The sequence below is a fragment of the Eschrichtius robustus genome, chromosome 21 (genome assembly GCF_028021215.1).
Source record: "Eschrichtius robustus isolate mEscRob2 chromosome 21, mEscRob2.pri, whole genome shotgun sequence".
NCBI classification, from domain to species: domain Eukaryota; kingdom Metazoa; phylum Chordata; class Mammalia; order Artiodactyla; family Eschrichtiidae; genus Eschrichtius; species Eschrichtius robustus.
Window position 1 is genome coordinate 33,356,930 of NC_090844.1, and position 12,758 is coordinate 33,369,687.

At 53.2% G+C, this 12,758-nt stretch overlaps 1 protein-coding gene across 2 annotated transcripts in view; it reads right to left on the bottom strand.

Annotated features, from left to right (window-relative positions):
* Nucleotides 1–12,758, bottom strand: part of ANK1 (ankyrin 1) — a 98,222-nt gene that overhangs the window by 46,892 nt on the left and 38,572 nt on the right. For both annotated transcript variants that reach the window (XM_068532256.1, XM_068532253.1), the window contains exons 12-20: nucleotides 12,564–12,662; nucleotides 11,975–12,073; nucleotides 10,419–10,616; nucleotides 9,778–9,876; nucleotides 9,113–9,211; nucleotides 5,123–5,320; nucleotides 2,634–2,732; nucleotides 714–812; nucleotides 396–494 (exon numbers count right to left, since the gene is read on the bottom strand). In XM_068532256.1, coding sequence (XP_068388357.1) covers nucleotides 396–494; nucleotides 714–812; nucleotides 2,634–2,732; nucleotides 5,123–5,320; nucleotides 9,113–9,211; nucleotides 9,778–9,876; nucleotides 10,419–10,616; nucleotides 11,975–12,073; nucleotides 12,564–12,662 — 1,089 coding nt within the window. The remainder of the gene's footprint in view (nucleotides 1–395; nucleotides 495–713; nucleotides 813–2,633; nucleotides 2,733–5,122; nucleotides 5,321–9,112; nucleotides 9,212–9,777; nucleotides 9,877–10,418; nucleotides 10,617–11,974; nucleotides 12,074–12,563; nucleotides 12,663–12,758) is intronic.

The following is a 12,758-nucleotide window of genomic DNA, read 5'->3' on the forward strand; positions in this document are numbered from 1 at the left end:
GAAGCGGCTGCGGATATAACCTAGTGAAGCTGACAATCGCGTCATCTAGGGGAGGAAGTTCATCCTGAACGGTGGCCACGGACATGGCTGAAGACCCCGAGGCCCCCAAGCATCACAAACCACTCAAGACATTTGGCTTTGTTCACTCCCACAGATTTCAGAAAGGGTTTTGACAATATTAAAAAAAAATAAAAAGGGGGGAGGGGAAACAGTGCTACCAGGATAACCTTCTGTCTTCCAGAAGGAGGAACTAATCCCAACAGCCCACGCCCTGGGGAGCCCGCCCAGGCCCCAGACGCGCAGGAGGATGACCCGAGCTTCCCTGGTGAAGGGATATCACATGGGGCCGCCTGTGAGAGCAGGTCTCTGAAATCAGGAACCGGGTGGGTACTTACCGAGCTGACCTCGTTTGGGGAAGCACCATTTTTGAGAAGCAGTGTCACGATGTCTGTATGGCCTTGTTGAGCTGCCTGGTGCAGGGGACTGTATCCGAGCTGTAAAGCAGGCAGATGTTTGGCAGGATGAGCTAGCTACGAGAGTAAGCACTGCCCACCTGCCACAGAGCATGTGCGTCTTCTGTGTGCAACACAGAAAGGCATTTTCCCCATTTCCTCCTCCAGCGTCAAAGCTGAAAGTTGTGGTGGAGCCCCAAGTGTGCCCGGAGTGACCCTGGCTGCATCTGAATTTGGCACTGCTCTCAGGCATCCCAGTACCTTAGTCTTGGCATTGACGTCTGCCTGGTGCTGTAGCAGGAACTTCACCAGCTTGATATTCCCATAATGGCTGGCCACGTGGAGTGGAGTGTAACCCATCTGGAAAGCAAGAGAGGAGAGAGGGTGACCAGCAAGGCTTCGGGGGACACCACGAGCCGTTCTGAGCTGGACGGGAATGCAAGTCTCACGACAACGGTGACTGAAAGAGAGGATGGACCAGGAGGCCCTTTGCAAGGCAGCAGTGGGATACCACGGGCCTGGGAGGGACAGGGCTGGGTGTCAGTCAAGTGCGGTGTGAGATGACTAGGAGAGACCCAAGCGGAGAGGTTAAGTAGGTGATTGGAAACCCGACACTGAGCCCCGGGGAAGAGGGCAAGGCAAGGAGGCACCTGAGGGAAGTTGAAAGTCTTGGAGGTGAGAGAGGTCCCCCAGGATAAGTGTGGAGAGAAAAAGTGGGGCCCACGGACTGAGGCAGTACTTACAGGGAGCTCAGAAAAGAGGACGGGGAGGGAGCAGCAAAGAGGAGGGAGGAAAGCCAGGAGAGACCCGTGTTGCAGAAGCCAAAAGGGGTCATCCCCAGAAGGAGGGAACCGCCAGCAGACCCTGGGAGGGCAGCAGACTCAGATGCCAGCAGCAGCACAGACAACAGCACAGAGATCACTGCCGACCCAGACAAGACCTGCCTTGCACACTTATTTCCACTAGAAAGGTGAAATCCCACTGAAAAACTCCCCAGAAGGCTGTCTAGGTTACAGAGTTGTACCATAATGGAATTTATAGGAACTGGCCATGGCTTGAAATCAGTGGCTTTGGGCATTTATTCATTTGAGTTTTGTCTGCAAAGGAGGTAATTGTCAAGAAAGCCGTTCTGCTGAATATTTTAATGCTCCCTCCAAACGCCAACAAGCCAAGGCTCTCTGGGCTCCTAAGTGTCCCTGGGGAGCCCGGTCCCAGAGATGACCCGGACCCAGACCCTGCAGGCTGGACCTGGAGTGATGGGGTGGCTTTGGGACCCCCAAGTTCTAACCCACAACATAGGATCTCTCAGGGCAGGACCCCAAAAGACTAAACCAGGCCCACAAAAGAAGCCTCAAAGATCCAGAACATTCCTGGGTTTAAAGCAGGTTCCTTTTGAAGCTATAGGCAGTTGGGGATAAAATATGTCTCTGGATTTTTCTCAGGGAGGCTTTAATGTCACCCTGCTGACCGATGTGCCTGAGGAACGCTGGAGGGGGCTGGAGCTACAGGGGTGTCACTTTGTCCCTTCCTTTTAATACTGTTGCCTTTCGGTGAAAAGGAACAAAATGCCACTTCTTCCAGGAAGCCTCTTCCTTCCACCAAATGGAAACACCCTCTCCTCCCTCTGTGCTCCGTGTGGTTCACGAGAACCCCCCTTGCACCGCATATCACACCGGCTGTCCCTTCCTGCCTCTTATGTCATCTGCAGATGCCTTGAGGCAGATTGCACTGTGTGCTGGGCACCGGGTCATCCTCCACCCCACCCCCCACCCCCCCAGAGCTCCCTGCACACACAGAGGCTCAAAGAATGCTGACCTGCTTTTAGCCAAATGCCAGAGTAGAAGGGGCAGAATTTTCCAGTGCATCCTGGGAAGCCTGACATTTTGACACCTTGCTCATGTAAGACAGGGCTTGGAATCATGATTAAACGTTCCTTTCACTACAGAGGATCAAAGGTCTAGCCAACTTTTTAGACTCCCCACTGGAAAGTGAGCCCATTGGCTTGGGGTCCTCAAACTCCACTGCCGCCCCTAGGAAGTGGCAGACAGGAATGGGCCACTGGGTCCTCGGGGTATCAAAGCTCCTCAGATGGACCAGTGAGGGAGGCCGGAGTGGGTAGGCCTGTGGGTGCAGGGGGAAGAGGGGAGTCCCTGTGGACAGAGCGCCGGCTGCTGGCCTTACCCGGGTGGTGGCGTCCACCGTGACACCATGTTTGATCAGCACGTCTGCCACTGGAACGTGACCTTCTTGTGCGACCAGATGAAGGGGAGTGAGTCCACTCTGGAAAGGAAAAGCAGTTCATCAGCTTGGAGCCAGGAAAGAATTCCAGGCCACACTGAAAGAGCACTGAGGTTTGGGAGTTGAACTTGGCTTTGCACGCTCCAACCAGTTGTTTGACCTTAGGTAGGCTCTTCTAGGCACCGCCCCCCCATCCTTATCTAAAATATGAGGTGGTTAGACTGAATCAGAGGTCAGCAACAGTTTCTGTTAAGGGCCAGATGGTCAGTATTTTAGGCTTGTGTCTCTCTTGCAACTACCCAGCTCTGCCAGTTATAGTGAGAAAGCAGCTATGCCAACGTAAATGAATGGGCATGGCTGGGTTCCAATAAAACTTTATTTGTACAAACAAGTGGTGGGCCGGATTTGGACCCCAGGCCGTAGTTTGCTGATCTCTCAACTAGATGAACTTTATGATCCTTTCCAGTGGTAACATTTCCTATTTCCACGACTCGAGACGAGCTTCGAAGCCTTGGTTTGCTTATCGAGAAAATCGGGATTATAACTGACGAATCTCAAGGGCAAAGGAAGGCTCCCTTGAGAAAACAGACGAAAATGCGTTGTAAACCACGACGTGACATTCAAATGCAGCCTGTGGTCAGCACATCCCAGCCAGTAAACAGGGTGGAGGATCCTGCTGGGACCGAAAACCCCAGATTCTTGGAGTTTTCATCACAGCCTTCTCATGAGGACGGTGATGCCCCAGCGATCTTGACTGACATGTGCGCATTCACGCAAAAATGCCAGGAAAGGCTTCCCTCCCCCGGAGCCCGCTCAATACGCCTTACTAACCGTGGGGCAAACAGGGCTGCAGCTCCTCTGTCATCGGAGCCAGTGGGCAGGGCCCGTCCCCTCTCCAGAGACTCCACTCGCCCTCCCCTGCCATCTGCACTTCCCCCCAGGCTGACGGGCGGCCCAGCGGTGCTCCTCCCCAGCTGAAGCCTGCACAGGCAGGCGGGGCTGCCCACGTAAGAACAGGTCCTGGGTCGGTCACAAGCGTCCGGGTGCCTTGCCTGATCCTTGGGATAACACAGTAACCTGACTGGTGAGTGTGGATGTGGACGAGTGGGGATGTCTCAGGGCAGGGCATCACCGTCCTCCTACTGGCTCACTTAAATGGCACCAGCAAGAAACCAAGAGTCCTGTCCAACATAATGGTCCTGCCCTAACAGTTCCCTCCTGGGGGTCACCTGTCCAAAGCTGTCCAGATAGAGCCAGTGGATCCACACGCTCTGAAGAAATCTTAAGTTACCCTCAAAATGCTTGCCTTTCTGAAACTGTATTATGTTCATTTATCGTCGAAAGAAGTGACTCTTCATATCGTATGATTCCATTTGTACGAAATGTCCAGAACAGGCAAATTCATAGTGACAGAGAGTAGATGAGTTGCCAGGGGATGGGGGTTTGAGGGAAATGGGATGCGGCTGCTAATGGGTCTGAGGCTTCCTTTGGGGGTGATGGAAAGGTTCTACAGTTAGACAGTGGTGGTGTTCGTCCAATTCTGCAAATATACCAAAAAACCACTGAATAGTACAGTTCAAAAGAGCGAATTTTATGGTACGTGAATTATATTTCAGTAAAATTGTTGTTTAACAAAAGAAGTGACTCTTAGTCTTTCTTGGGTCATGCGTTCTTTTGAGAAGCTAATGAAAACCATGAGGATGTCACCGGGGAACAGCTCCCATGCCCATCCTCCCATGTGCCAGGTACACCATAGAGAGGGTTTCCTGCTCACACATCAACAGCCCCTGGACTGAGACTCCATTTAAGGCACAGGTTGGCACTGAAAACACAATATCTTCCTCACAGAAAAAGAATATTTAGTCCCAGCTTACTTAGTACATTCCAGAATGTAGACGCTGGCCTATATTTGGGAAAGCATGCAGTGGATTTCAAGAGTGATCTTTTTGTAGATTCTTGAGTCAACCTCTTTAGAAAGGACCAGCCAAAGCTTTGGCATCAGGTAGGCTTGGGGTCCTGCAATCTTGAAATAAGCAACCTTTCTGAACCTGTTTATTCATTTACAAAACTGAGATAAAACCTACACGGGGGACTTCCCTGGTGGTCCAGTGGTTAGGAATCTGCCTTCCAGTGCAGGGGACGCAGGTTTGATCCCTGGTCAGGGAACTAAGATCCCACATGCCACGGGGCAACTAAAGCCCGTGAGCTGCAACTACTGAGCCCATGCGCCACAACTAGAGAGAAGCCCACACGCTGCAACAAAGAACACACACACACACACACACACACACACGCACGTGCAGGTGTGCGTGCGCATCACCTGATTCAGAACCCGGGCACACAGCAGGTGCTCGATCCTGAGATGCAGTGTGCCGTCAGCTGACCCCCTAATGTGATTGAGTCTATAGGGATATCTGCAGACGCGTGTTTACCTTGTTGCCCAGGTTGCCGTTGGCCTGTTTGGAGAGCAGGAGAGCCACCATGTCCGCGTGACCCTCCTGGGCCGCCAGGTGGAGGGGGGTCACGCCTTGCACGGACTCTGCGTTCGCCGAGCCCCCGTACTGCAGCAGGCTGCGGGCTACCTCCATCTGGTTCTGCTTGGCAGCGATGTGCAGAGGGGTGTAGCCGTTCTGAAATAGAAGGGGCCGCCAGAGCCTGGTTCCAGGAGTGCTGAGTTGACAAGCTTAGCGCATGCCTTACGTTTTAGATCCTCTGAGGAGGGGCCAGGAGGCCTGGTTCAGGGCTGGTGTCACCCGGGAGGGCCACTTCAGTAAATAAACCAACCAACCGAGGCCATTTGGTTTGGAGAGGCTCCCAGAGCCAGCAAATGCCCTACCCGTTCTCTCCATCTATCTTCTGTGCACAAGGTGCTCTGTCCCCAACAGATGCTAGGATTCAACCAGGCGGCAGGCCTACAGAACACCCAGCAAGCTAGGCACACAAGTAAAGGAAAGGCTTCCATGCCCTCTTTCCTGCAGTAAGAAACATGCCCCCCAAAGACAGTTCATAGAGGAAAAGGAACAGAGCCCTTCTCTCCTCGTGACGTTGGGCCAAGAGCTCCCCCTGGGCCTGGTGGCTTCAGGCAGGTGACGTTAAGAGTACATGTCCCCAGCAAGGGACCTGGGGGTGTGGAGTCAGTCCTTGGTCCACTTTAACCGGCCATGTGACTAGGGCCAAGATCGTCAACTAGACTTCCTTTTGTATTTTTTAAGCCATTAAAAGTGGATAGTAACATCTACCTTGTTCTTAAAAGTTGTTGAATGGATCAAATATGATAATATATGTGAAGGTGCTTTCCAAAATTGAGATAGAAAATTAATAATCCTTTGTATGGTTTTGCAGTGCCCTGGTTCACAAATCTGTTAAGTCCGTTATGAGACGAGGAGATTGGTCCCACAGTAAATCAGCTACGTCACTGTGCACTCTCTATTCAGCTGGCTTTCCTTTCCCCTTTGTCTTGGGAGGAAGACTTTCTCAATGAAGGAAGCAGTGCATGGGAGCAAACTCCATACCCCACTGCAGGCAGCCTACTTTGATCATCACTGTTGGAAACCACTTCCACCTACATTATCCTTTTCGAGCTTCACTGCAACCCACGTACAGCAAGTAAGACAGGCATTGTTATTACTACCCTGCTTTGTGGATAAAGAAGCCAGTTCTCGGAGAGGCTAAATGCCTTTTCTAGTGTCACATAGCAAGTGAAACAACAGAGAACCCAAGTCTGGTTTTGTGACTCCAGATTCCAGGTTCTTTCAACTGGAGCCAAGATTCCACTTGGAATCTCCGTAAAATGCAGATTCTGACTCACACGGTATAGGGAGGCCCTGGACTCTGCACTTCCAACAAGCGTCTGGGTAAGGCTGATGTTGTTGGCCACAAAGCATTCGGGGCTAAGGGGGATGCCAGGCCTGAGGACCTCCGAGCAGGACCCAGGACTTTCTAAGCATATGCCCACCCAGTCCCAGAGCAGATGGCATAAGGCATATGGTCTCCTGCCGCGGCCAGCATCCTTCTGGCCATCCCACAGAACTGAACCTCCTTTGCCAGCCACTGCCTTATTGTGAAAACCGACATTTCTGATTCTGCCAGGATCCACTGATCAGGGAAAAGAAACAGAAAAAAAGGGGCTGACCAATACAGTAAAATCCCAGTTTAAAGCACTGGGGGACAGGGTGAGATCCGCCTGTCTGCAAAGTAGATTTTGCGGAAAGGAAAGTTGTCATTTACCCAAAGAATTAAATTGAATAATAAAAATCCTTCTCTCTGAGTAATTATGTAAGATGATTCATCCTACTGTTCCTCCTTTTAAATTTGATTATGTTATGAGAAAACATTCAATTCTCTGTAGGTTGTGTTCCCCTGACAAGATTGGCATTTTGACTGTAATAAAATTCATTAAACAAAACGAGGTTTGTACTGTATCAAAAGGGAGCAAAGAAAAGAGGTGCGGTTCCGTGGATCAGACCTGAGATTTGGAGTCATCCCCAAATGGAGATCCTTCTCTCTGAGTATCAGAGAATCTTCCGACTCCAGAGCCCAGGTCTTTTAGCTGGAGCCGTGCTTCTCAAACTTGAATGTGTATGAAATCACTTGGGATCTTGGTAAAGTGCAGATTCTGACTGGGGGGCCCCAGATTCTGCATTCGTAACAAGCTCCCAAGTCAGGATGAAATGGGGTGAGGTCGCTGCTCACCTAGGGTGCCTGACTGCAGCTTGCCTTCCATTCCCCGCATGGAAGCAAGGATTATTAGGACCTCTTTTACTGAACAAAGGACAGGAACTTGAGTACTTATTCACGTTCGTATAATCAGGAGTCCAGGCCACTTGGGCGATGGAGGATGTCTGCACTGGGAGAACGGCATCCCGTCCAGGTCAGGCTGCCAGGTGACCCCCAGTTAAAACCAAGATACAAGAACAACCGTCAGTCTCAGATCAGGGACCAACCCCTGTGAGCTTTCTCCAAGCTGGGACTACAGGGAACGAATGACCTTCTGTAGGTGACAGGGACGAGGGGCAGGGAGGCAGGAGAGTCGGGGGAAAGATTCAGGGACGGTGTGAGCCAGTAAAAGGCTCCTCTTTCCCAAGGAAATGAGCTCGTCCAAAGGAATGCGCACCCTAGAGAGAGATCTGCCTAAACATTAAAACAACATTAGCATCAAAATTAGAAAGGGGTGGGTTTGGTTTGGGTGCAGAGAGACTTGCATGCGAAATTCTACAAAATTGCCAGACTGCTTTGGAAACTATTTTTTGCCATGGAAACAAAACCCATCTGTGCAGGGTTTGTGCTTGGATAAAGCTCCCTTTAAATACCAGGAGCCTGGCTCTGATTTCTTTTATATAAGGAGCAGTGCAAGGAGGAGGGGAGTCCAGCGTTTTATCTTTAGAAGCAGGAGTAAGTCACGTCCCAGCAGGGCTGCGCGCTGTCTACACAGTGATGTGGGCTCTGCTACAACAGCGCGGGACCAGAGCCCAAGGAGACGGGGTGTCTGGGAGATGCTGTGTCTGCAGGAAAGTGAGGCTGTAAAATTCAGATGAGCATCCATTCTGAGAGGGGAAGGCAAGCTGAAGCCCGGCCCTGACTTTCCCTGCGTCCCCACGGAAGTCAGCAGGTGTCGGCTGGAATCACACTCTGACCCACCCGTGGCTCCCTCCTGCCGCAGGGCTGAGCACTGTGGTGAGCTCAGGGACCGCGACTGTCCTTTGCACCCGAGCCCTGCCCCCTCTCCTTGCCCCTCATCTGCGTGGCCACCAGCCCCCTCGGCACCCCTCCCCTCACAGACCCTGCACACCTTCTCATCCCACAGGGGACGGCCTGTCCCCCCAAAATGATCCTCGCGTCCAGCTTTATCCCTGTACCTCGTACAGCGCCCCCTCAGTCCACTCCTACATAAGCCCCATCCGCTCCCTACACTCAGGGTCCCTGGGGGGCGATGCACCCATGGCTCTGAGCATCTCAGGGGCTGGTGTGAGGGTGCACGCCGGCCACACCTCAACGTGTAACGTATGTACAGAAACGGCACCATCTCAGAGCCGGAACTCCAGAGAGAAACAGATTTGGGGGAGACTATTCGCATTCAAGACAGGTTCCTCGCTCCAAGGTTCTGGTGAGTTCACCCCCAGCCCTGAATATTCTCCAAGTGTGGCCCTGGTCCCGGAATCCACGAACACGCTGTACATGCTGACCTCTGACACCAGTTTGGGGTACACATTAGTTGTGTGAAACGAGCTTCACGTCTGCGAGGTGACCTGTGGCTGAGAAGTGCTCCCCACTTCCCGGCCCGCTCCGGTCCCCAATCAGCAGCCGTCGCACTGCAGGTAATCGGGCTGCTTCTGCACGGCCCTCCCTGAGCGGTGGCGGTGGCCGCCGCCTGCTGTCCCGGGGTGGGGACAGGGTGAGGACGGGGTGGGGACCAGGAGGCTTACCCAGGCCAGGCTGTGCGGGGAGCCGCCCCGGGGCAGCAGCAGCTTGACGACGTCCAGGTGGTTGTGGTGCACGGCGACGTGCAGGGGCGTCAGGCCACTCTGCGGGGAGATGGACAGGGAACAGCCTTCACTCAGGGGACGTCCCACTGGCCATGCCTGTGGCTACAGGCAGCACCACGTGGGGATCCGTATTCACTTTCCTGTTACACAGGAAATCTGCTTGACACCATTTCAGAGCCAGTCTTGAGCTGAAGTCACTAAAGAACACAAGCAGCTGGACCTGGGCCACCTCCTCATTCCCGGGGGGCCACCTCCTCAGTCCTGGGGGTCACCGCCTCATTCCTGGGGTCACCATCTCAGTCCTGGGGGGATCACCTCCTCCTCAGTCCTGGGGGGTCACCTCCTCAGTCCTGGGGGTCACCTCCTCATTCCTGGGGGTCCTAGGGGCTGATGGGGCAGTACAGCACCCTCACTCAGAGGGACCACCGGGTCTTTCTAGAAGGGCAAGGTCTCTGTCAGAAAGATCTGTCTCCCCAGAGGCCATTCTTCCTGGACGGCTGCCCATTCGCAAGGGGGACGCAGTGGGCTCAGGCAGAGACGACCACCCGGGCGCAGCTGCCCCTCTGCCCCGGCTCCACCCTGGCGGGAGGGAAGGTCAAGCTCACCTTCCCGGCGGCGTCTGGGTGCGCGCCATGCTCCAGCAGCAGCTGTGCCACGCGCACCTTCCCGTACTTCGCCGCCACGTGGAGAGCGGTAAATCCTTTCTGAGGAGAAACACAGGCCGTCGGAACCGTGGGGAGGCCCGCCATCCTCCCTGGAGAAAGGGCCCGCGGCGAAGGAGGTGTCCCACCCCGACTGGCGTGGAGACGCCAGTAGAATAAAGGGCACAGAAGGTGTGATCCCGCTGAGACTCCCAGAGCCCAGGGGGCTGCCACCTGCCCCTCTTGCGACGGAGTCAAAACCACTGGTGCTGTTATTTGACAGCCAGCTAGCTGAGGGCAGGGGCTGGGCCGCCAGCCTTCTCGCATCCCAGAGCCTGTCTAGTCTGGCCAGAGCAGATCCTGAGCCATTCCATGATAAACAGACGAGGGCTGGTGGCTGGATGAGAAACTACAGTTCACCTTCCTGGGGAAGGACGGGACACATCCGGCTCACAGGTGGCGGCCAGTCCTGTGGGTCCATTCCTCCCAGCAGCCCTCAGCACAGTCAAGGCGATACAGAGGACCAGGTGGGAACGCCCTACCCTGCCCCAGGCCCAGCTGGGACCAGCCTGCCGCTCTGGAGAACGGGAGGAGGAATGCTGTACCTTGGTCATGCATGCCTGGGACGCCTCCTTTTCCAGAAGGGCCAGGGCCGTTTCCACGTGGCCCTCTCGGGCCGCGATGTGCAGGGGGGTGTGCCCGGCAGTGGTGGCCAGGTTGGGGTTGGCGTTATTTTCTAGCAGGAGCTTCACCATGTTTGTGTGGCCAATGCGAGCTGCACAGTGAAGTGGGGTCTGGTCATCCTGGAACCCAAAGCAAAAACAAAGAACAGGGAACGCTAAGGTTACCTAACCCAACTCTTCATTTTATAAAGAAGGCAGGTGAGGCCCAGAGAGGTTAAGTGACTTTCTCAAGGCCACACAGCTAGTAACAGGAAGAGCTGAGATTCAAAATCTCTGAGTTATGGGAACGAATATGTTTTATATTATTTAATCCTTATAACAACTTTCAAGTTAGTTGTTACTCCTACTTAATTGCCCAAAGGCTCAGCCTTCCCATCTGTAAAATGGGAATAATGGTATTGACCTCATAGGGCTATGGTTAGGATCAAGCAGACAGCGTGTATAAGATGTTTCACACCACGTTTGGCACAAACTATACATTGTGGTTGCTCTTACAGGCAGACCTCGGAGACACTGTGGGCTCAGCTCCAGACCACTGCAATAAATTGGGTAACACGGTAAAGCGAGTCACATGAATCTTTTTGGCTTCCCTGTGCATATAAAAGTTATTTACATGCCATTACACTCCATTATGTGTGCAATAGGATTATGTCTAAAAAATACACTTACCTTAATTAAAAAATACTTTACTGCTAGAAAAATGCTATCCACCTGACAACGCGGGGTTGCCACAAAACTTCAAATTCTAAAAAACACATTATCTGCAAAGCATACTAAAGCGAAGGGCAATCAAACTAGGTGAACCGTACTGTCTCCTGAGTCCTGTCTAAGCGTCCACTTGTCTTTCTGTCTGAAGGCTACCCTGGTTTTCTCTAAGCCAGGGGTGATGGGAGGGTCAGACCTGGGGAAAGATGACTTTTCATCCCAGCTCCCGCCCCCTGCCCCTTCCAGTTTCCTCCGGAAGCTGAGGGGGTCAGTGGGCAGGGTCTCTGTGTTACTGGGCCCAGCTGGGGGCCTCCCTCACGTGGCTCAAACCCAAACCACAGTCCTGACACTAAACAGAGGCTCTGTGGTCTGTGCGGTAGGAAAGCCTGATCCTGGCCAAAGCCAGACTGCAAACTCAGCAGGTCTTCTTACCCTTTGCTCACTCAGTCCCTCAGAGATGCCTTTTACATCGCGGGGGCATCTTGATTTTCACCGGCAACCCTTTCTTCAAAAAGTTGCTTCTCTTCTGATACTGTGACTGTAACCCACACGCAACCTTTCAGCCGCCCCCTCCCCCCAATACTGTTTCTTGGCCTTTTGTTGATGCCAACACGTCTCTGGCCTTCTCAGAACCCTTGCAAAGCAGAATCAAGCAGGTGTGACAAGGAATCCCGGCGCCACGAGCCCTTCAGCCTGGTCTCCGATCAGGGAGGATGGCTCCTCCTGCGCTTGAATTGCTTCCGTCTGGGATCCCTCCCATCTCCAGAACTCACCTTGGCCTTGGCATTGACTTTGGCTTTGTTCTGGAGCAAATATTTGGCCACTTCCATGTGCCCTGCTCTGGCTGCCATGTGTAGCGGGGTCTCCACTTTCTGTAAGATAACAAAATTATGGAAGTGTTAACACCTGCTGGGTTTCCAAAAGGGCACACACAGAGCTCCGCAGTGCCAGCCTGGAGTAGCTTGGCGGGCATTCATCCAAGAGGTGGAGTTGCCCCAGCAAGCAACTTCAGCCTTTAGTCTGCTGATGCCCGGTGTGTGTGTATGTGTGTGTGTGTGTGTAAGATACACTTAAAAGTAAACCCCAGAGCTAAGGAATGTTTAAAAACATACATGTATTCCCAGATAACACTCACAGAAGTTCCCAAATGATCGTCCAAAATAAAACCCCCAAGACTTACAGATGGGTGACACGTTTAACTGGGAAAGCGTCAGTACATACAGTCTTCCTCCCCAAGTCCGAAGCCCCTGCTATTCTGAGAATTCTACCTCTGTCCTCGAGAGGAGAGCTTGGGATTGCTGGCAAATGCTCGCCTCTGAGCCCTCCGTCCACAGGAAGGGCCTGCTCTCCCCATGGACTCACCACATTGGAGACGTTGGGCGATGCTTCCCGCTGCACCAGGCTCTTCACGATGGGCAGGTGCCCCATGAAGGAGGCCACGTGGAGAGGTGTCAGGCCGGACTGGAACAGACCAGACAGGAGTGAGACGGGGGGAGCCTTTCCCGCTCCTCCAGAGACACAGCCAGATGGATCTTAAGCTTTCCTGCCTCTAGGGGC